At 41.7% G+C, this 21,976-nt stretch overlaps 1 protein-coding gene across 1 annotated transcript in view; it reads left to right on the top strand.

The window, feature by feature from the left end:
• Positions 1–21,976, top strand: part of VPS35 (VPS35 retromer complex component) — a 364,228-nt gene that overhangs the window by 67,195 nt on the left and 275,057 nt on the right. Inside the window, exon 3 of the mRNA XM_085638094.1 lies at positions 3,681–3,777. Coding sequence (XP_085494220.1) covers positions 3,681–3,777 — 97 coding nt within the window. The remainder of the gene's footprint in view (positions 1–3,680; positions 3,778–21,976) is intronic.

The following is a 21,976-nucleotide window of genomic DNA, read 5'->3' as shown; positions in this document are numbered from 1 at the left end:
TGTGATTCAGCTGAAACAAACACATACATAGGCAACCTTTCCTAGGGACTATTATACCACACGTTACCCTTGATGATGAGAGCAAATACTCACACCAAATGAATTGGAGTTTAATCCTCATGTACGACGACCTTCTAATTATAGAATCATTCAGATGCGGTTCTCTATTTATAATCAAAATGAGACTGTCAGACAAGTGTCAAGCCTCACATTCGTCACACAACTTAAACTATATAGCAACAGAATGTACAAATTGTTCACCACTAAACAAATTAGAAATTCGAAGCAGTCCCACTACTTCGATGCTTATCACAGTATAGTGTCACTGCTCCCTAAATGGCAGAATCTGTCAAGATGAAACACAATACAAAACATGGCGTTGACCGTGCGTGGTAGCTACCAATAAATATGTCGGTGTACAATTGCAATGCTAGTCCTCAAACATGGTGAACTGCCCTTATCGGTGTAAATACGCGGAAATTTAAATGTGATGCTTTATCCGGTGACTTGAACTAATAACTTTAAAAGTGTTCTCTTACTTGAACAAGTCAATTGTCCTTTTCTTAGTACTCCACTCATGAGCTCCTCGCTTCTGTCTCGTCTCGGAGATTTTTACAAAACCGGAAGTCACGGTAACCGGTTTGAAATTACTCTCATTAAAGCAATGCATCCTGGCTTAATGGTCATTAGCAACATATTATGGGATTTGTAGTTAGAAAACTCTACAGTGCCAGGGACAGGCCAACAATTGTGTAATTGAGCAATACGAACTTGAAGAAGAAATCTTCAAAATTGTCACACAGCATTTGATGGATTCACATTTTGGATCTGTCATTTTATTGAGACCGGTGGACACATTGTTGAAAAGCAATATAAGGTATGCCTCTTGCAGAGGTAATTTCATGTCAATGTTGACACCTTGAGGATCCGATTTAATAGACTGATAACACCGTCCATTTTAAATCAGCTTCTGTGTTCTGTTTTTACGACCAATGGCAAACTAGTTAATAAATGAACTGGTGCGTAAATTAATTCTCCCGGAAAAAGCAAAAGACATTGGTGATCTGACTTTCAAGAGAGAACATCGAGTGCCAGCAACTCGTTCTGCAAATCCAAAATTTTCAAGAACAATCCTGGTTAATTTCGGTGATTTTAGAATCCAAGAACAAATCCTGTCTCAACCAATTAAAGAAAAATTGATTACTACTGCAGATAACTTTTCATTTAGAATTTATTCGGATATGTCAATTTCAGCAGCACGAAGACCTAAAGATTTTGTTGGAATGATTGATGAGTTTAAACGTCACTATGCTCTGGCTGGGATAACACAGCAGTCTCAGCTAAAAGTCCTGTATAAAGGCAGATCATATGTATTTCAGTCAGTAGAGCAGGCCAAAGATCTTCTTCTCTCAATCAAGGAAGAGGGGACGAATAGGAAATAAAATCCATATTAATAAATTATTTGTGATAAAAATGGCATGTTGAAGATAAGGAACAATTATGATACTTTTTTTTGTCTGTCCACTTTAGTCTAGCTCAGGGATGACAGGCTGTTTCATACCATCTCCTCCAGGAGGAAGCTCCTAGTACCATGTCAAGGTACAATTGTAGGGGTAGAGGAGAATGTGTGGATACTAGCTAAGTGCACAAGGGGGGGGGGGCCATGACGGAGAGGGGCCTGATCAAAGGGGAGGAGATGGGATCACGTGAAGTTGGGGGAATAAAAAAGAAAAAGGTAATTACAGACCTGACTAGGAGAATTTTCCAAAATTCCAGGATCGGATGCAATAGATCTAATTATGAGAATAGAAGAAGAAAAGATATGAAGGGAGCTAACAGAGGTCCGAAAGAGATAGCATGCCCTAAGGGCTGAGCAGCAGGTGTTGCGAATAGTCTCATGTAATATAAACAGGAGTATTAACCCAATTAAACTGAGAGCCACAGTTAATGGACAATGACAAATCAGCCTCATGTGATCCTAATGCAGGACACCCATTTAAAAAAAAAAAAAAAGTATGCCTCCTCCCAAGTGGCCTAAGTTCATAAAATAGGTCTTTTTGCCTCCGCTGATGCAGCTGTAAGGGGTTGTCACAATACTGTTCATAATAAATAATTCATTTTACATTGCAATCATACACTCATTAGCACGAAGGTATACAGAAAAGTTTTTTGCTTGAAATCCATTGAATTGTATAACATATATGGATTTAAAAAGCAGGAAAATAGGTGAAATACTTTTTTCCATGTCCTCTTTAATGTCCATTAAAAATATATAAAGGTCTTGACAAAAATGTTTGTTGCCCATCAGCCTTCTCTGAGTTCCATTCATCCTGCCCCTTAAACTGTCTGTCGTCCCAACTCACTTGAGTCTTTGGTGTGAAAAGACTTATCAGATTTCCAATTGCATGAAATCAATTACTCCCTTGATCTATTTCCCAAGTCACTGAGGCAGATTCTCAATTAGTGTTGTCTGGCACGACTTCTGCCCTCCGACACGCTGTTATGGATCCTCTAACCCTTTCATTTCAAGGTGCCGGACTACTCTCTTGGTTGCCAGACTTGTGTCTCAGCATCTACTTATTATCGTGACTGGAACCAATGGGACTTGTTCCTGGCTTCCCCTAGAAGGAAACATTCAAGCAATAATAGTAATTTTTCTTGCTGTGATAACCATTTTTAAGCATCCAGACGGAATTTAATGTTTGTGGACAGTTCAGTATTTCCTTTCCTTCAGTTCTCTGGCAGATTAATGAAACTTGTAAGGGACAGATGCAAGTCTTCTCACTATTCCTCTAACTAACACTAATATAATATAAGTTTGGACCATGTCATTGTATTATAGAAAGTACTTCTTGTGCTCTAGAGTTTGTTTGGTAAAATGTATGAAAGGCCATTTTTACTATTCAACCTCAATATATGCTTCCCCAGTTTGCCAGTTGTCCGAAATTGCAATGTGACTGAAACAGAGGGCTTTTACTGGTAATAAATGAGCTGCTCGAAGAGCTATACTCTGAGCCTTAAAGTCACCAGGATGTTCATGAGTATGAAATGCCTGACTCTCAAACCATTAGTGCCCCTGATGTGAAACGCTTTAACTCTGAGCACTTTTTTTAATGCCTGGGCGTGTTTACATTACTCCTTAGCTTTGCTCCATACATTTATGTGGCCTATGGTTTTCTACGAGGTTGTATTTTTTAGGAAAAGGCCGACCCCTTGGTCTAAAAGGATTATTTTTTAATAAAGCTGCAGATTGTGCATATATTTTGGAAAAAGATGATGACTCTCTAAATCTTATGTACTGTTAAACTGGTGTTTCTTGATGCTGATAGTAATCTATGTCCTTGTCTAACCTTTCTGAAACAAGCTTAAAAAGCCCCAAATATGAAATGAATCCGTTAAGACACTGATATCTGGTCACATCTACTGTTGGAGGGAGCTGCTTACCAACTTGAGACCAAAATCTCTTTCCGTCTATAATGGGGACATTTGTGCAGAGCACTCTGCTACTTACTTGCATTTTTTTAGTCTTGTTTCGTAGTGAAAAGCACCAGTGCTCCTCTTGTCTTACATATATTGTCCTGGTATAACAGCAAACGGTTACTTGAAATCTGTTTTCAGAGTTGGTTTGTGTATTTCTTTGAAAAAATCCAAGTTTACATTCTTTCTGTCTCTCTCAATAGGATAAAAGCAAGCTAATGGATGCTTTAAAACATGCATCCAATATGCTTGGCGAGCTGCGGACTTCCATGCTGTCTCCAAAGAGTTATTATGAGCTCTGTATCCTTTGATGATAATAAAATATATATTCTTTACATGTAATTGGGTTATGTTGACTTGTATATGTTATGTACTCATCAAATGGTAGAATGAGTTGCATGCTTTTTTCAATATCATTCTGTGATGTGTGCTGTTCACTGATTGCACTCTGTTATGGTTTTGTATTTTGTGTGCTGCACAGAATGAGGTTTGATTGAAACTCATGTTTAGGTCGAGCCTAGCGCAGCGCGCATGCGGTGCTCTATGGTGAGGCTTCATGTAATCACTCCAAACTTCTCCGTGTGGGTCAGACTCCTCCCACACATCTGATTGACCTTTGCCTGTGTCTTTCAGTTATGAAAGCACGCAAATGGCCAGAGGCGGGTGCATGTCCCACCTCTTCTTGAAATGTTCACTCCTACAGCGTTTTGGTGCCTGGAGCGAGCAGTGGCGCACATTGTGGCAGCTTCATTCCTTCCTTCTTGTGGATCATGTTACTAATTAAACAAAGCGCGGTCGCTTTCACTTTCACGGCCGCGCTTTGTTTTGTTTTGTTACTAATGGCATGAAACCAGTTGAGCAGCTTGTGTGTCTCCAAACTGGGCAGCAGTACTTGTGTGATTTCTTCTTCAGACCTGCCCCCACGGCAAATTCCCCGAGTGCCACCAGCTTATTAGCATGCATAGAACCGGAGTGATGTTCCTTGACACCCATGAGCCTGACCTGTTGTGTTCATCGACTCGATGGTGGCCCTCGCAGCATTAATGACATTCTAGCCCCAACGCATATCTTAAATATGAGGGAAACAAACACGAAACAAAACAACTGGCAGCAAAACGAGTAATTCTCCTCCACCCAAAACTGTCGAGGATCACACCTACACTCCAAACAAAAATGATTTCATGCAAATTTTAGAAAGGTTTAAAGGCTATGGTCTACCAATGTTTGAATTAAATGGTCAAAATAAGAGTGGGCAATAGGTTTACTAACGAAACAATGTATGCATACATAGCTTAATTCGAATAAAGATACCTTCTGTGACTATACAAGACTTCATATGTTAGCACAGACTTAGCAGTTTTGTCAATACGTCAACAAGTATTCTACCCATCCAACTACACACCACATGCGTCAGTTTTCCGGTTACAGGAAGATCGTGCAGTCTCTTAAATTTTTTTATTGGAATACTGAAAACGACACGTGCACTCCCCCAAAAAAATGCATCCCTCGCCTATCACATAAGCTGGAGAGACTTTTAAGTGTTTTATGACACGCATAAACAAATGCGGCTTTATACTTGGCAAGTAATTTTACATCATGAACACAACAATAAAGTTTCTAGCACTAGAACAAGACAGCAAGTGAATTAAAATGAAAAATATATTTGGCATTCAAATGATCTTTATTATACGTAATTGTATGTTTTTTCATTATGTACTCTGGAATTACTGTCTTTTGGCAGACAATGTTGTGCATATTTGTGATCAATTATTGTTGACGTGACAGTATTACTTTATATAATTCAATGTCAATGGCAAAGCATAGAAAGAGGCAACAATGATTTTTCTGGTGTATCAATTTTTGGCGATTGGGCTGGGCTCAGCAAAATCGCTTTATTGCAGACATAATTTAGTGCAGTATGCAGTATTACACCAGTTGTTTTGGAGTGACTTATGTGAATTGAGTCCAAGTTACACTTTTTTGCTGTCATTGTATTTGGATTGCCGTCCTTCTGTCAATCCTTGTTACACCCACTTTGGCAGCGATTGCTCTCTTATAAGATCCCAAAGGCGAGACTTAGTGGCTATGCCAATGCTTGTTTTCTTGCTGTATGCACTCTATGGTTGGGGTTTGAAGATGTTCTGTTTTTATTCTCTTATCCTGCGTGTAGTCCTTCCCAATGTGTTCAAACTTCGGCCGCTCTGTCGAGCAGTTTAGGTTCAAGTCTCTCCTGAAAAGAGGTTACATCTGTACATAGTAAAGCAATTATTTTTGTTCACATCATAGTCCTTTCTCACTGCTGAGGCTTAATAATGACTGGCTTCAGTTGCTGTTTTTCCAATAAGCAGTCATTTTGTTTTCTATTGCTCTGTTTTTTTTTCTTCTTTTTAGGCTTGGTCCCGTTGTTACAAGAACACATGTTCTTGCAAAGTTATTGTCTACAAAAATGTTTTGCTACCTCAGACACTATGCCTTTCTCTGGTCTCAACGCTGGACATGCCATTTATAATAACAAGTTACAGCAATGCATCATGTGCCAAGGACAGCTACATCAATTAACTCCACCATGCTGTTTGCTACCCATTCTCCACTGCATCTCAACTCCGGTTTATCAAAAGTCCTCATTCTAATGCACATGAAAGGTTGGTAGATCAGTACCTGAAGTTGCAATAGACTTCATTTTGTTTATTTCTAGTTAGATATGGGTTTTTACAGCCCAGCTGTCAAACAAACCTATTGCTTGCAATGAGTATAAGAGTGACCTTTGTGTCTGCACTTTTCAATCATTGGCTTTCTTCAACAAGACTCTTTCAGTCAGACTTTTTGTTAGTCTCATCTTAGCTTGTGTCAGTGAAGTATTTATCTCTCACCTAATGCTATTAGTGAATTTCTGGTTGAGGAGAAAAAACAATATTTCTTGAACTAAGCAGTAGTAACAGTAGAAAATCTGAGATGTACTCCGATATTTGGCATCAGAACCATTTGATCTTAGTAGAATGAGAGTATCAAATCTGACAAAGGAATGAAAACCTGAATCAAGGGTGGCATTTTGTGGGATTACTAGATGAGTGTGAAAAAAGATCAAAGGCTTAGGTGCAGGTATTGTATTAGTTACCCATCAGTTGAGGCAAATTATAGGTATTAATCAAACATATGTTTTATATATCCAAAGTAGATAGAAGTTTAAAGTCCACAAAAAGATCCAAGATGTTCATTGATTCTCATTATTTTATTTTTCTTTCTTGTATTGTTCAAGTATCATTACAACACATAACAGCCGACACGTGTTTCGTCCATCCGGACTTTTTCAAGGCTGTAAACAAATGGATACAGATATACAAATTACAAACCACATAAAAACATATACTATGCAGAATTTAATGATTAAAAAAGCGATATTGACAATAAAATTCTCTTCCATAAGGACCAATTTACATACATTTGTATTATATCAATTTATTTTGTCTTGACACTCAATAGACATGAGGGGCTAGTGTCAATAGGTAAATTAAAAAGCTGCAATTCCGGTGAAAAGATTTAGCATTGAAGTGTAGAGAGCCACCACCAGAAAAGTCATCCTGATCTTATTGGGGTACAATCATATTGCAAAATTTAATAAAATCACTAGGTGCTCATAGATTCATAATAAAGGACTAACCTCACTGAAAAACAGTGTCTCTCCCCGTGTTTATTCGATTAGAAGTACGGCCACTCCTTTCCTCACTGGTTAAGTCTTAATGCTAGGCAGGTCAGTATCCCATCAGTATGGGTCTTTTTCTTGTGAATCGAACAGTTCACACAATCGTAATCGGTTTTCCACGGCCGAATTTGCGCCGTATCCAGCAGGTAATGATACACCTGTACACCAAAAAGCACACGATACGTTTAAAAGAATCATGCAATCTCTTTCCCATAACTATGGCCAAATACTGGGCCCAAATACTACCAATTATAAAAACATTTACTGCCCCAAGTGTGGGACCATTTAGGAACCAGATTCCCGTCTCCTTATAATTATAAGGCTGTTGTCCGAATTGTTCTATACAGTGGACAACTAACACTAAGTAGTACCAAGCCATAAGTAAATAGTCTCTATCAATCGGTACCCAACATAGCCAAAAGTTCTTACCTTCCCTATTGTGTGGTTAGATGGAAGTCACGTGGATCCCTTCTCTGTGTCTCAAAGGGGACCCCTGTCCCAAATAGTGATAGTACGAACACACTTATTAGTTTAGCCGTCCCAACATTATTCTTATTAGAAACACCCCCAAATAGGGTTGACTTATATCGAGGGTTGTCAGGCAGGTCGTGATACACCTAGAGATAATTGAAATACAGATCTTATTACCATTGGGTCTCATGTATTATGAGCAACACGTGAAAGCTACCCACAATACACATTGGTTGTCATTCTATTCATACGGTGGGACAAACCCTAGGATTAATTACATGGTATCATTTATAATTTTAACAGTCCCTGTTTCAATGCTCATATTGGTTGGAAACCCTGAAATATCAACCCCAATCCAGCAACGGTTAACTGGAGAAATCAAACTACAAATTATCATCACACATATAAAGTCATCTAAGTCAACCCTCATTAAAAGTTCGCACCCTAGACGTTACATTCAAAAATTAACATAACATTATATTGCTGGGATATCCAATCTACCGCCTAAATTAAAGCACTAACAACGTACCTGTCAGCGGAATCTGTAACCGCGTCTCAACTTCTCCAAATTGCACCGACAACTGTCTTAACTTTAGTCCTTTTACCTTTATCTAGAAAGGAACCGGCATATCAACGTAAGAAAAACGGAAAGAGAAAGCGGACTGTAACATCTATTGCTCGATATTCAAGATCGCGCCATTTTGGGAAGGTTTCGGAGTGTTTGTCGTGAGCAGAGCAGCACCAGTGAACAATTGTTTCACTCGTTTTGAGTCAATTTTATATCATTTTAACGAAACACACAACGGAAAGTAATTAGGAAGTTATTCCCCAACATATAATAACTCTGCGCAGACACATCCGTATTAACAGTCAGGGGGACAACACCAAATGCACCCATATTATTAGGGTAGGATCACCAATATTCCCATTGTCCCAACATGACAGTATAGTAATCTCGGCCAACATGTATACCAGGAAGATAAGTATTGTATCATCACTTTCGTTTTAAACTACTAGTGGAATGGTGCAAGTCCTTTGTGAGAAGGAAAGGCATTCAATATTTAAATTTGTTTTGAGGGTGCCCCAGAAAGTTTTGTTTGATGGCGGACATTTGACTGCAAATGGGCTCAAAAGAAATGGTGGGATTCGCTTGCTGTCGACTCTTTCAAGTTATTGTGACATGGTCACAGGTCAGTGAGCTTTAAGTGAATGGCTTTGTATGTTAGGTATTCTGTTTTGTAGAGAAAGCACAGCTCTAATAGGGGAAATATGGTGAGAGGTTCATGAACCGAGAAGATCATATAAAATATATTGGTGTTCGTGATCAGTTTGGTAGCAAAATGAAGGATTTCTTTAAAGGGGCATGGTGTGCCCTTAGGAATTCAGGTAAGTATGACATTTCTGTATCCAATATGTGAGACCACTAGTGAATGAAATTCAGTTTTAAAAGCGTGGTCAGGCATTAAAGGTTTAATGCTGTACAGATGTTCCATTTGGTGATTTTCCAAATATCTATCTTTAGAAAGAAAAATTATATTGACTGACACCAACAATTTAACTGAGTTCACAATCTTTGGGAAGACGTTATGACCTTTGAGGTTTTTTTTTCCCGCTCCTTAGGGATTCCTTTGGACTTTGTATTGTAGAGGAAATCAGTTCCGTTTTCTGTGTAGTGCTGTCAAGATAGTGGCGTGTCATCAGTGGAGTAGTAGTAGACAATGTTGTGTTTGTAGAAAATCTCCACAAAAGTATCTACATAAAGATTAGAGAGTGAGGGAAAGTGCAAGAATGGAACGCTGCAATACAAAATGACCACCAGTGTACTTACTTACATGAAGCATCCTATTTTAATACATTGGGATCGTTTTGTGAGCTAGGTTCTAAGCTAATCTCATACTGTCTCTTCGATACCTGTTATCACTTACAGTACCTCAGGCAAGAGTTATTTTAGCTAAAGATCTTGAAAGTTTCATGGATGACATTTAGCTTGCCCAGTAAATACAGGCCGGTGGTTGGTCTATAGTTCCTTAGGATATGCAATTATATTTTTCTGAAGATGACAGACAGGACCAATTTTTATCTTCTTGTAAAATGCCTTCCTCGGTAGAACTAATTGTAATGTCCAACCAGGGTAGAGAGTGAGTAGCCATATATTTGGCAAGAGTGAAATGTATAGCATTAGCATAATAAGATGAAGGTTTCATTCTGACGATGGCAAGTTTAAGAAAAATAAAAAAGTGATGGGTGGAAAGCTTGAATTAATCTCAGTCACAGATAATTACTCAGGGCCACTTATCTTAACGATTGCCCTTTTTAGGTCATGCCTACTAGACAGGTCAAGATGTCTGTTTGCAAAAAGACTTATTGTGATGTTACAATAGGATTTGAGCCTGCTCATTGCTTACAATTGGTTGGCTTTATTGTTGCTCTCACATGCTTTCTTTTTATTTATTACCACATGTGACCTATCCTTCCTCTTCTTTTGTTTGTCCCTCCTCGGGAACATGGCCTTATTATGTGTTGTCTTCCACTGTTTAATGTTTCAGGTGCTACTTTTTTCTTTTCGGTTAAGAACTCCATGGGTATACAAGTGATTTCCAGCTGTCTGCCTTATGTACTTCTCTTTCCCCTTCCGTGTTCCATGTTGCTCTTTCTCGCCCGTGTGCTTATACTTTGCCCCCTCCATGTTGTGCCGACCCGTTTGTACCTCTGCATAAAGCATTGCGTTCTCGCTAGTGTGCTTCTCTCTTCAGCTCCTCATTACTCCCTCTCGCTGGTACGTTTCTCTTCTCTTCCCTTCCTTTCCATGTTGCTCTTCCCCAACCTCCCTGTCGCATACTCCTCCATGCAAGCACTTTTGCTTCTACCTCCCTACATTGCTTCTCTGTACCTGCGCTATCTGTGGTGCATCCCCTACCAACTATTATTAAAAACACAAAAGCTTTATTTTTTATTTTTATTTACTAATCCACCTCTGGTTGGTAATGAAAACTGAAAAACTCCCTGTCATGTTGTAATTATCTGACTGCAAAATGACATGGCTGGCCGTGTCATAGGTTTTTTTTCTCTCCTCCTTAACCATGCTGCATAGCATTGCTAAAAAACATTAGTAACGCCAATAGATCCTAAAGGTGAAACTTAATGGCTTTGCCAAAGCTTGTTTCTGTTCGATTTATTCATCTGTAATGAACCCTCTCTCTTGCATAGAAAAGTATTTAGTGGCCGGAGTTTTAAATGAGTTGCATAAATCTCTATCTGAAACTCCCAGAGAATCTAAAAGGCCATGTTTCTGCTGTGATTTTTTTTTTCCATTGACAAAAAAAACTGGACAACCCTACCCTTAATTTTCACTTGGAAGAAGGGAAATGTCCCACCTCTGCCTGTGGAGAACGGTTTGATCCCCTCTGCCCTTTTCTAAATCTTTGCTAAAGGCCCTATTATGTCCACCAATCTATCTTAATATCTTACATGAGCTATCTAGGCCGTTCTTGGGATATTTGACAAACCTAACTCAGTTGCCATTTTAAGCTCTCCTCCCATGAGTGCTCCTGCATTTTCTTTTTTATGAGTTTATGCACAGTCCTCAAGTGTAATCGACCCCACCAAGATTAGGACCCATTCTGAAGACCATATATTGCAGAGCTCATTTGCGTTGAGTCAAGTTTCTCTTTTGTTAAGCGTGCCAATCTGGCTGCTGGGGCCAATATACTCTGTATCCCACAACAGCCTCTTATGCTTCGACCTGATGGAGAGATCCCATCACTCTAAGACTTCTAAATCCAGGCCATGCTCCTCCAAAAAGATCTTCTGAGCTTTGTGGTTTCCTTGCCATGATTTATTCACAGAATTGATCCCTGAGGCAGTTGCCCTCTTTGTGGCAGACTCCTAAAATAATCTTGTGTGGGGTGGGGGAGAATCTTATTTTGTAAGAGAGGCCATGCACTGTTCTTAAAAAGGACCAAGCAGTTCGGGTTTCTTGGCATGCAAAGCCACTGAGGAGTTGTGCTGCATGAAGAAGAGTACTTGTGGGGGCCATAATAAATGGCCAAATGAGCAGAGCCTGACATCTGTAGGATAGACAATATATCTCTAGGTCCAAATTTCCTACACAGATGACACTCAGCTGATCCTCTTGCTCACCGAGGACCCCGCCAATGCCAAAACCAACTTCTGCAACTCCTTGACTAATGTAGCTAAATGGAAGAAAGACAACTGCCTCCAACTCAACACCTCCGGATGGGACCACAGCTGGTGGCCTGTAGAGCTCGGACTCGCACCACACCGACCGACCACGCTCGCAACCTCTGCATCATCCCCGACTGCCTACTAACCGCTAAACGACAAGTTAACGCAGTTGCCTACTAATGCTTTCACAAACTCCTCATGCTCCGCAGAATCTGCAGATGGATCCCAACCAACACCAGAAAGACTGCTACTCAGGCCCTCGTCACCAGCCGCCTCGACTACGGTAACACCCTCTATGCCAGCATCCCCATCCAGCTCCTCAGAAGACTCCAGACCATACAGAACGCTGCAGCCACACTCATCCAGGACCTCCCCACACAAACCCACATCGCCCCTCACCTCGGAGACCTGGTTCCCCATCCTTGAACGATGCCAGTTCAGGATCCTCATACATGCCTACAAAGCCATCCATAACCTAGGCCCAGCCTAGCTCGACCATTAACTGAGTTCCACCAACCCGCCAGACACACATGCTCCTCTTCACTTGCCCTCGCACCCCCTCCCCCCCGCATCTGCTGCACCCGCAGCAGCGGCCGCTCCTTCTCCTACATGGCAGCCAAGACATGGAACTACCTCCGTCTCAAGCACTGTATGGCCCCCTCGCTGGCAGACTTCCGGAAGAGACTCAATACCTGTTGTTTCAACCGGGACACAGCGCCCAAATACCCCTAGGGGAGACAGAGTGCGCTTTACAAATGCTGATTGAGTGAGTGATTAAAATCTGGATTTTGTCTTTATTATGAAATAGAGAGTGTGTTACAAGGATACTGAGCGAAACACTGAGATTGACTGATAAGAGTAGGCTGCCTCTTGGTCCTACTGGACCCATCCACAGCTTTTGATACCATAACCCATCAAGTACCCATCAAGTACTTTTCATTAGAAATGCTCTGGTTGCTTAATCCAGGCCTCTAACGATTAGTTGGTTTAGGTCTTTTCTTACTTACTAGATCACAGAGTGCAATTGAGTTCCTTTCTGCCAGCCGCAGTTTCACCAGGGAACAATGTCCCACAGGGCTCCTGTTTGATGTCCTTTGTAACCTCTATACGGGCCCACTTTTTAGCCTGTTTATTGTATCTGTATCTGATGTTAGAGTGCAGTCATATGCATATGATTCTTAACTATACATCAGGGTAGTAGAAAACAACCCCATTGATCCTGATCTTCTTTGGAGCTTCTCAGCTAAGACCCAGAGATGAAAGGATCAGAGTCATCTTCAAATGAGCAAAAGCAAAACAGACTTTATTTTTTCATTGGCAAAGGTCTAGGAGACCCAAGAACTCTAATATCCCTAATCTCTTGAACCAATTGTTTTGTTCAGCGCTAACCGTGATGAATTTGAGTTTTATATTTGATTGTGGAATGACCTTAATAGTGCAGGCAGACAAGATGGTGCAAATCTGTTTAAAACCTTTTCTCCTTTTACTGTACGTTCGGCATTAAGTCTTTGTTTTAGGGGCGTTAATTAACTCCAGGCTTATTTAAACTTTCTCTGTGCCAGCCTAACAACATCATCAATAGCTTCTTTGTACATGGCTCAAAAACGCTGTGGTGCGTGCAGTTGTGGGCCTTAGGCATAGGGATCATGTCTCTCTGGTAGGAAAATCTTTGCATTGTCTTCCGGTGATGGAGAGGATCGGGTAAAATTGTTCTGCTAGGGATTGAAATGCTTTCGTCAACTAGGTGGATCTTCTGTAAATGAATAAGACTATATGTTCCCACTTGCTGTTTACCCGGCCACAAGCTTGTTCTCTTTATGCTACCAAGGTTAAATATAGGGGCGGAAGAGCTTTCTCAGTGGCAAGTCTCCTATACTTTGTAGGTCCCTCCTATACACGTTCACCCTCTATTCTTAGCCTTCGGGGAGCTCTGAAAATCTACCTTTCTTTAGACCCCTTATAAGACTGGCTCCTTGGGACCACACGGAGGTGGACATCACTTTATAAATGTCATCATGCATTCATTGGATCTCTGCTTTACCCTCCCCATCCCAACTTTCATAATACTTGGTTTTCTGTCACCTACCCAACCCAACTGCCTCTTCAGTCCCTCTCATCCAATTGTAAAACACACAAGAATTTGCTTCTTGGTATCATACCAATCTCCTTTACTGCTCTCCATGCCCTCCCTCCTTACCTGAAGCCATGCTCTACAGCGGGCGCAGCGTAGACAGCAGATGTATGTGAGCTGCTTGAGCACAACTAAAATCCAGACCAGTGGTTGATAGAGAAGACAGCAGTTGGTGGTGGCAAAGAGCCAGCCTTGTTTCTCTGCCACACTGTGGTCCACAAAGATCCGAGGGAGATGATGTTAAGGCAGGTGAGATGGAGCACAGTCATGTGCCATTCTTTTAATTTGCAACGAGTGAGGGGAAGGTGTGGCCAATGCGCCTATAGCACAGCCTCTCCTATCGCGGCGCGGGACGTAGCCCTAAGGGCGGGCCCATCTGCGCCCGTCCGCGGCAGAGCTGGGCAACCCCCCTGACATCCGGGTGATGACGCAATTATGGAGTCGGACTCAGGGTCGTCTCTTAAGGTACTGTTCTGTGACATCTTTGTGCATTAGTTGGAGAGTAGAATCAGCAAGCGCAAGGTCACGGGCTCCCTGGTAGGCGGTGGGGTCACGGGGACTTTGGATGCTTTTCTGACTAGAGCTGAATCATTTTTGACCCACCAGATTCAGCTCACGGTAAAAAGACTTTCCCTGGACACCCTCGTGACTCAAAAACGTTCGTCTATGGGTAGTATGGCAATGGCCAAATCCCCCAATGGAAAGGACCATTCGTGCTCGACTGTACCTGGTAGTAGTTCAAACAGGGAAAGGGCCATTCCCAGTGCCTCGCCACCTTTGTTAGTATGCCTGTCACAAGAACTAACAGAGGAACAATCTGCTTGTATCAGCCTTCCTCAGAACGTTGCAGGGGAGGGAGCTGGGGCTACAACGTCGACACCGCCTATCACAAGCAATGTAACTGCAGCACGCATAGGCGGGGGGAGGCCATTACCCGTTTGAAGAGGGTCCCTAAACTTTGCAATGTCAGCACCACCAAGCCCTCAAATAGCGATGAGCCGCCAGCAAAGCGCACTAGGGGTGGGGCGTCTCTCAAACCTACACGTAATAAGAAACAAAAAACCAAGCCAGCAACACAAGTAACTAGTCCCTTGGATACAGTAGACCTAGATATCAGTCAAACGTCCCACAATGGTGAATGTGCTAGCGTAGAGTTGGGGGGTGATCTTGAGTATTGGAAAAGAGCTGAAACACTGATAACTGTCCTTTTGGGGCCTATTTTAGGTAGATTAAGGTCAATAGAGGAAACACTTTTGTTACTCCTGGCCCAGACTAAGGCACCTACCAGTGATGCTAGTCCGTATGCAGTGGAACATCCTAAACCCCAAGCAGTACCTGCAATACCAGTGGGCGAGGGGGGGGGGGAAATGGAAAACAGCATATAGGTTTACAAGATGGGGACACTAGAGTGTCACACCCAGTCCCCCTGGCTGTAAATAGAAATAACACAAGCACTACCACCAGGGGATATAGGGGCCTGAGGGTGGGGACTGCAGGTTATATCTCAGCACAGCAAACAGCCCACATTAACACAGTGGATAAAGCCACCCCACACCAAAATCTTAGGGAGTTGTCGGCACAAAGTTCCCGATGTACCGTAGATCTGCCAGTTTTAGATCTACCTCATGCCCATATACTGTGGTTCTGACAGGTGTTCCAGCCTGCTCGAATGATAGAGAAGAATCTACATCAATGCTGATTAACAAGACAGCTCATTGGTTGGTCAGGAATGCAGGTTTTAACATTACCGACTATAGGCACATTCTGATGGCTAGGAGAGTATCTTGGATCGGCAGCACCAGGAAAGCTTTCTCAGGGGACTGCGTTATTGTGACCTTAAGGTACCCCAAGCTCGTGCGTAAGCTGCTCACTCTGTGCAAGGGGCTCTATCAAGATGAGGGAGGCCTAAGTATTAAAATGGTCCCACTGAGCTATTTTTATCAACACACGATGATTTCCTATAACCTGCAGGAACATATGGGGCATCGGGCGGGAGAATATGAGGGAGGTTTTAGAGTCCCGACATACAACTTTTACGCCCCCCTTAGTAATGCCAGAGATTTAAATGACATGGATTGACTGGGCCCGCCCGGGGAAGTTAAAGAGGTTCATGTCCATGCAAGCAAAGCTATCATCCTAGACCCGGGAACGACAGAAGTACTGATCACATCCGGGGGAGTAGTAAGTCAAACCGGTTCAGACCCCACCTTAGCACGATTACAAGAACTTAGTGACCTAAACATGGAGGACGAAGGGCCCCACACCAGTCTGACATTGGTCACTGCAGACAGGCAAAATGAGAGAGTATTCAAGTTAGTTTCCTGGAATATAGCAGGTTTATCCTCTAAATGTAAGAATGAAAATTGGGTACTCTATATAAGGAAATTTTAAAATTATCTGGCTACAGGAAACACGGGAAGTGGTGAACAGTTCCTTCTATCTAGAGGGTTATAAGACCTACTTTGTACCGGCCCGTAAGGCATCATCAGGGAGAGGTAGGGGAGGGCTGATCACATTTGTTGATCTCTGGTTACAGGGCAGATGGACTGACTTGGACTGTTATTCAGATATTGTGCAGGGGCTTAGGTTCCACAACAGAGGTCACAAGTTAATTCTTATACATTTTTATAATGCAACGCAATCGGGGCAGGGTACTGTAAGCTTGCAAGAGCTAGACGGCAGGCTCATTCAAACACAAGAGCAAGGGGGGACTGCCCCCAATCTGGTCTTAGCTGGCGACTTCAATTGCCACTTATGCCCAAATCTGATAGTTATGTGTGGGAACTGGTCTACATGCACATTGGAAGAGGGCCCGCACATGGAACATACCAAGGAGGGAAAGTCACTTTGTAAATTATTAAATGTGCATGCCCTCACACACACCATGGATCTGGTTGAAGTTGCCAAGAATAAAACGATCCCTCACACATTTAAAGGCAGAGGATGTGCTTCATTCATTGATTTCATCTTTGTCTCCACGACACTGAAAAAAAATGGGTGTCAGGTTTTAGAATTTTAGCATTTTTAGCGACCATAACCCTCTTGTCCTGTCTTTTGCGGAGTTAAATCTCTGTAAGAAGTCAACTGATTGGGGGGGGGGGGGGGGGGGGGGAGGGAAGGTAAGTGCCACAGATCAAGATGGGAGGTTGAGATAGTCACTGGCTAACGGGGAAGTTTTCTATAGAGCACTAATGAAAGACGGTGAACAAGCTATCACGAGCTGCTTAGACCTGGAGGGGACTGAATTAGTTAGGGCTTTCGAGGGTGTTGCCAAATTAATTAATTGATGGTCTGCTCAGATCAACATCAAACAGAACTAAAATCGTAAGACCCAAGATGGTTTGATCAAAATGCTCCCGTGCCTTAAGAGAGCTGAAAGTTGCTCTAAAATCTTCCCCAAGAGACATGGGCAGGGTGACTCTTTGTTGGGCAAACTATAAGTTAGCTGTTAAAGGCCGTAAAATAAAATTACACCACCAAGCCTGGGAGGATCTGATGGAGGCGATGGAGTTAAAAGATGCAACTGCCTTCTGGAAGTCACAAATAACCCCTGTTACCAAGAGGCAAATACACCTAGGATAGCTAATAACATTCTGCCAGGGCAATGGCAAGAGCACTTCTCTGGGCTCTATAACCATTTCATAGATAACACCCAGGCGGGGGACAATAGTGGGGAACGGAACATCACTGAGATAAGATTTTCTTTGGGTGAGATCAAGGCAGGGATTGAAGGTCTGACCCGAAATAAGGCCGCAGGTCCAGATGGGATTCCACCTGATCTCTTTCTGAGCAAGGTAGATTTATGGGCGCCCATCGTGACAAGAGTCATTAATGCAGCAGTCGATACTGCTATGCCATCATCCTGGTCAACAGCCACGATAGTCCCCATTTTCAAAAATGGAAATAAAGACAGCCCACTCTGTTATAGACCAATCTCCCTAATAGATGTTTCTGCAGAGGTCTTAGAGAGGGCCATCCTCAGCCGATTAATGAATTGGGCAGAGGACCAGCATATTATAACTGACACTCAATTTGGTTTTAGGCCTGGGAAGTCAACAACTGATCAATGTCTTAATTTATATCTCCTCTCAGCCAAGTACACCATCGCCAGTAAGGGTAACGTGTACCTGGCATTCATGGACTTGACGGCGGCCTTTGACCATGTCAACCGAGGAAAATTATGGGCAATCATGGGTGACCTTGATGTGGACCCAGGACTTATTAATATTTTAAAAACTTTGCACTGGAACGCCACTGCCACGGTCCGATATAACCAGGAGGGAAATACTACAGAACCTTTTGCATGTTTTAGTGGGGTCAGACAAGGCTGCATTCTGGCCCCTTTCTTGATCAGGCACTTAGCACTTTAAAGGTTGATACACCTAGCATTGGCTCTTGAGGGATCCCCGTCCTGCTTTATGCGGACGACGCGGTCCTTTTGGCCCGCACACCCAAAGGGCTACAGATTTTGATAGATGGCTTTGTTCGTTTCATGGAGAATTTAGATTTGTCTCCCAATCTGTCAGTCATATATTATGGAAGTAAAACGTACAAGTATACTATTGGTGAACATCGTCTGGGCAAAGTACATTCTTTTTAGTACCTGGGGATTTTATTTGACGGCCACTTACATTTTAAATATTTAATAGAGGAGAAATGTCGTATTTTAACTAGTTGCTCTGGGGCGATCATGAATTTTGCACATAGGTTAGGTCGTTGGTCACCTGAGGAAATTTTGAGGTTATACACCTCAATGTGTTGGGCCAAAGTCTTGTTTGGTAGTGAGGTATGGGGTTTTATTGATGTGAAGCAACTACAAATAGAGGAAAATAAGTATTTTCGGCGTTTGCTCAAAGTGCCACAGAGCACGCCATCCCATATCATCCACAAAGAACTTGACGCTCACTACATCAGGGACATGCTGGGAGTTAAACCCCTAATCTGCTTTGTCAAAATTTGGGCAAACACAGAGGCATCATTTAGTAGGCAGGTCATTGCAGACTGCCTGGCCTGTGATCAGGGGCTGAATATCCCATGGCTAAAGTACGTTAAGGACTCCCTCGAAGGAATAGGTTGTGCAGACCTTTTTACTAACCCCTCTAAAATATCTATGCAGGATAAGACTCTGATTAAGGATAGGTTCTTTAAGCACGTCACAACACTCCGGGAAGACAGGGAGCTGACTAAGCCGTCAGATAGAGAATATCTCTTAACTAGAACATCCATGGGCATTGAACCTTATCTGTCTTATTTCTATAATGCCCATGATAGATTCATAATGACACGGTTTAGGTTAAATCTTTTGCATCACGTACTAGTTGACCCGGCAGGATGTACACCGTCCATAGAGATAAAGGGACCATGTGGCTGCGACCAACGTTCTCCACAGGATACCCTTCACTCTTTATTATGTCCCTTTTATTCAAAGCCAAGGAGCCTTTTTTTAAAGAGAATTTTAAAGAAATCTAGATTTAAACACGCAAGAGTGGCCTTGTTATTTTCTAAAATTGTCCTCAGATGCTTTGACTCTGTATTGTACTGTACATTTTTTAGGGTAGTGGTCAGGCTTAGAGCAACTAGGGGAAATGGGGAGAATTTAGGCTGACCGGGAAGTTACCCTGTGCTCATGGTCCCATAAATGAATTGGTTGAAGGGAGGGGCACCCATTGTTTGATATGTCGAATGTGTATTATGGAGAATTTTAGACTGTTAAACTGTTTTTTTAAATCTGATGTATTTTATCTGTACTTTTATGGTATTTTTTTATACCGAATAAAGTTTTGTGATTGATTGATGAATTCGCTCGGATCTTTGGAGACGTAGGCGAGGTGGGTGAAAATTAGTGAAGAATGGCTTGCCTTGGTGATGTAAAAACAGCTATTTTCCCACTGTTGTGACTTCATAGTTTTGAAAAACTGATGTAGAACTCAGTATCATGCTAATCGTTTTCCCTAAAAGCTATATATAAAAGTCATATGTGTGTTTTCTCTGTCCTTGTGCTGTAATAGCGTAATTATTCAGTGTATTGCCATAGTAAGACTATTCTCCCACACTTCAATGGACACGAGTAGTGTCAGTGCACTACTGATTAGTTCCACGTTTAACAGAATCGCACCCAAATTCGTTTCTGTTTGACCATGTGGTTTTTCTTTCTTTCACTTTCTTTTATTCTTTTAATATGTATTTTAAGAAAATAGCTTTCTTTATGTTTTAGGTTTCCTGCTGTAAACCAGTCAAATGTTAATTAAATCTGAAGAAGTGAGTACATACATATTTGAGTAAGTAGGCAAGGTCATTTAGTGAATTACACACTGACACTCACTATTTGTTTGCAACAATACCCTTTCCCCCAGGGCCCTAATGTTTGCACCCTTGCTTCTTCCAGTACCTACATGCTCACTTTAGGTGCTAATCTGGGCCCCATCGCACAGAGACCCCTCGTTAGACAGCTGCATTTCATTTAAGATTATTCAGGTTTTTTCCATTATATTGAAATTGCTTTATCATGCTCTCTACCCTTAACAAGTGTATGAATATATAGGGTATTAAAATTAAGCTCCCCTTATAGATCACTACCAGTGCACGCACCGTTTGTTTAGAATTTTGCATTAGTTCATTTTTTCACTGTTATGCAGTGGTAGAAATTGCCTTTTCTGCAGTTTTGAAATTGCAATGTTGCCATAATCTCTTCATGTTCTCACTTTTTCCCCTATTAGTCTAATGGGTAGCACAGCCCCCTTCCATTCTAATAGCTTTCTGTGTCATTATGTGGAAGCAGAAATGAGAAAATAATCATTTGTTGAGAGCTGCCAATGTTTTTGTTTTTGATTAAAAGACATGTAAATGTGTGCCATTAGCATCCATTAACTTTTCGTTTTACCTCTGTGCCAGTCGTGATCTACAATTCAATCATCTGCTCCTTCATTAATGCCAATGTGAGCGCAGGCACTTCTCAGTTTACCTTCACAGTGGGGCCTCATTAAATCCCACTGCTAGGAATGTGCACAACGATAAAGCTGAAAGGACTGTAGAAAAATGTTCTTTTCTCACAATTTCTTGCATGCTTGCAGGAGTTTCTATTCGTTTTACCCTGCCATCTCTTAAAGGCCTAGTGTCGCCTGGCCTGTTTCTGTGAACTTAAGACTTATTCTTAGTAAGTGAACCGCTGGCCTAGTTTCTGAGGAGAAAAAGTCTAGCATATGAGTTCTCTGATGGTTCCTCAGTGTCCGTGAATCATGTTTTCTAAAACTGACTAATGGAATGCTTCTTAATTGCTTTACCTCTCTGTTTTTGAACTGTTGCAGGTTATTTGGCCCAAACCATGCCATCTGCTCTCTTGGGTTTAACGATTAATTCTTGAAGGAACTCTTATTGCTCATTGGATTATGAACTATATTGAGGGATGTTGTTTGTGGTCTACTCCTAAGCCAGGCAGTTTGAGTCAAGGCAGCTGTTTTATGGCAGTTTAGTTTGAGTCAACACCTTATGGGCATGCGACTACATTGTGACTCGACCACCTAATCACAATTTGGTGAAAAGGTGGGGCTCACTATCAGTGCCCTGTATATGTAAAATAATTCCCCTCAGCTGAGAATGAAGCTCCGCGGGATTCATCACTGGATTTATTTTCTTTTAAGGACGTCGGTGTAATGTCTATCTATTTGTGCATCCCTTATGGAGCCAGCCCAAATAGTTATTGCTTTAAAATTAATATGGGACTTGGGTTTCTCATTTTAACTCAGTTCAGCATTGTTGTGAGGCAGGACTTGATCAGTTTGTGTATTTTTATCATAACTAGTTTAGAACTACTTTGTTACAGGTCAGACATTCTCCATAGAATTTTAATACTCTTAGGGACTTGTACAATTCCCATTCACAAACCAGAGTTTTGAACGTTGCACGTGGACTAGTTTACGAATGGGAATGAATTTGGCAACGTGACCTATGTACTAATAGATCTCATCACAAATTCTCCATTTGCAAAGAGTCACAAAAAGGCCTGCCTATTGAAT

Source organism: Triturus cristatus, chromosome 12, assembly GCF_964204655.1.
Source record: "Triturus cristatus chromosome 12, aTriCri1.1, whole genome shotgun sequence".
Taxonomy (NCBI): domain Eukaryota; kingdom Metazoa; phylum Chordata; class Amphibia; order Caudata; family Salamandridae; genus Triturus; species Triturus cristatus.
The sequence above is the reverse complement of the archived record's forward strand: the minus strand, read 5'-3'. Positions and strand labels throughout refer to the sequence as shown.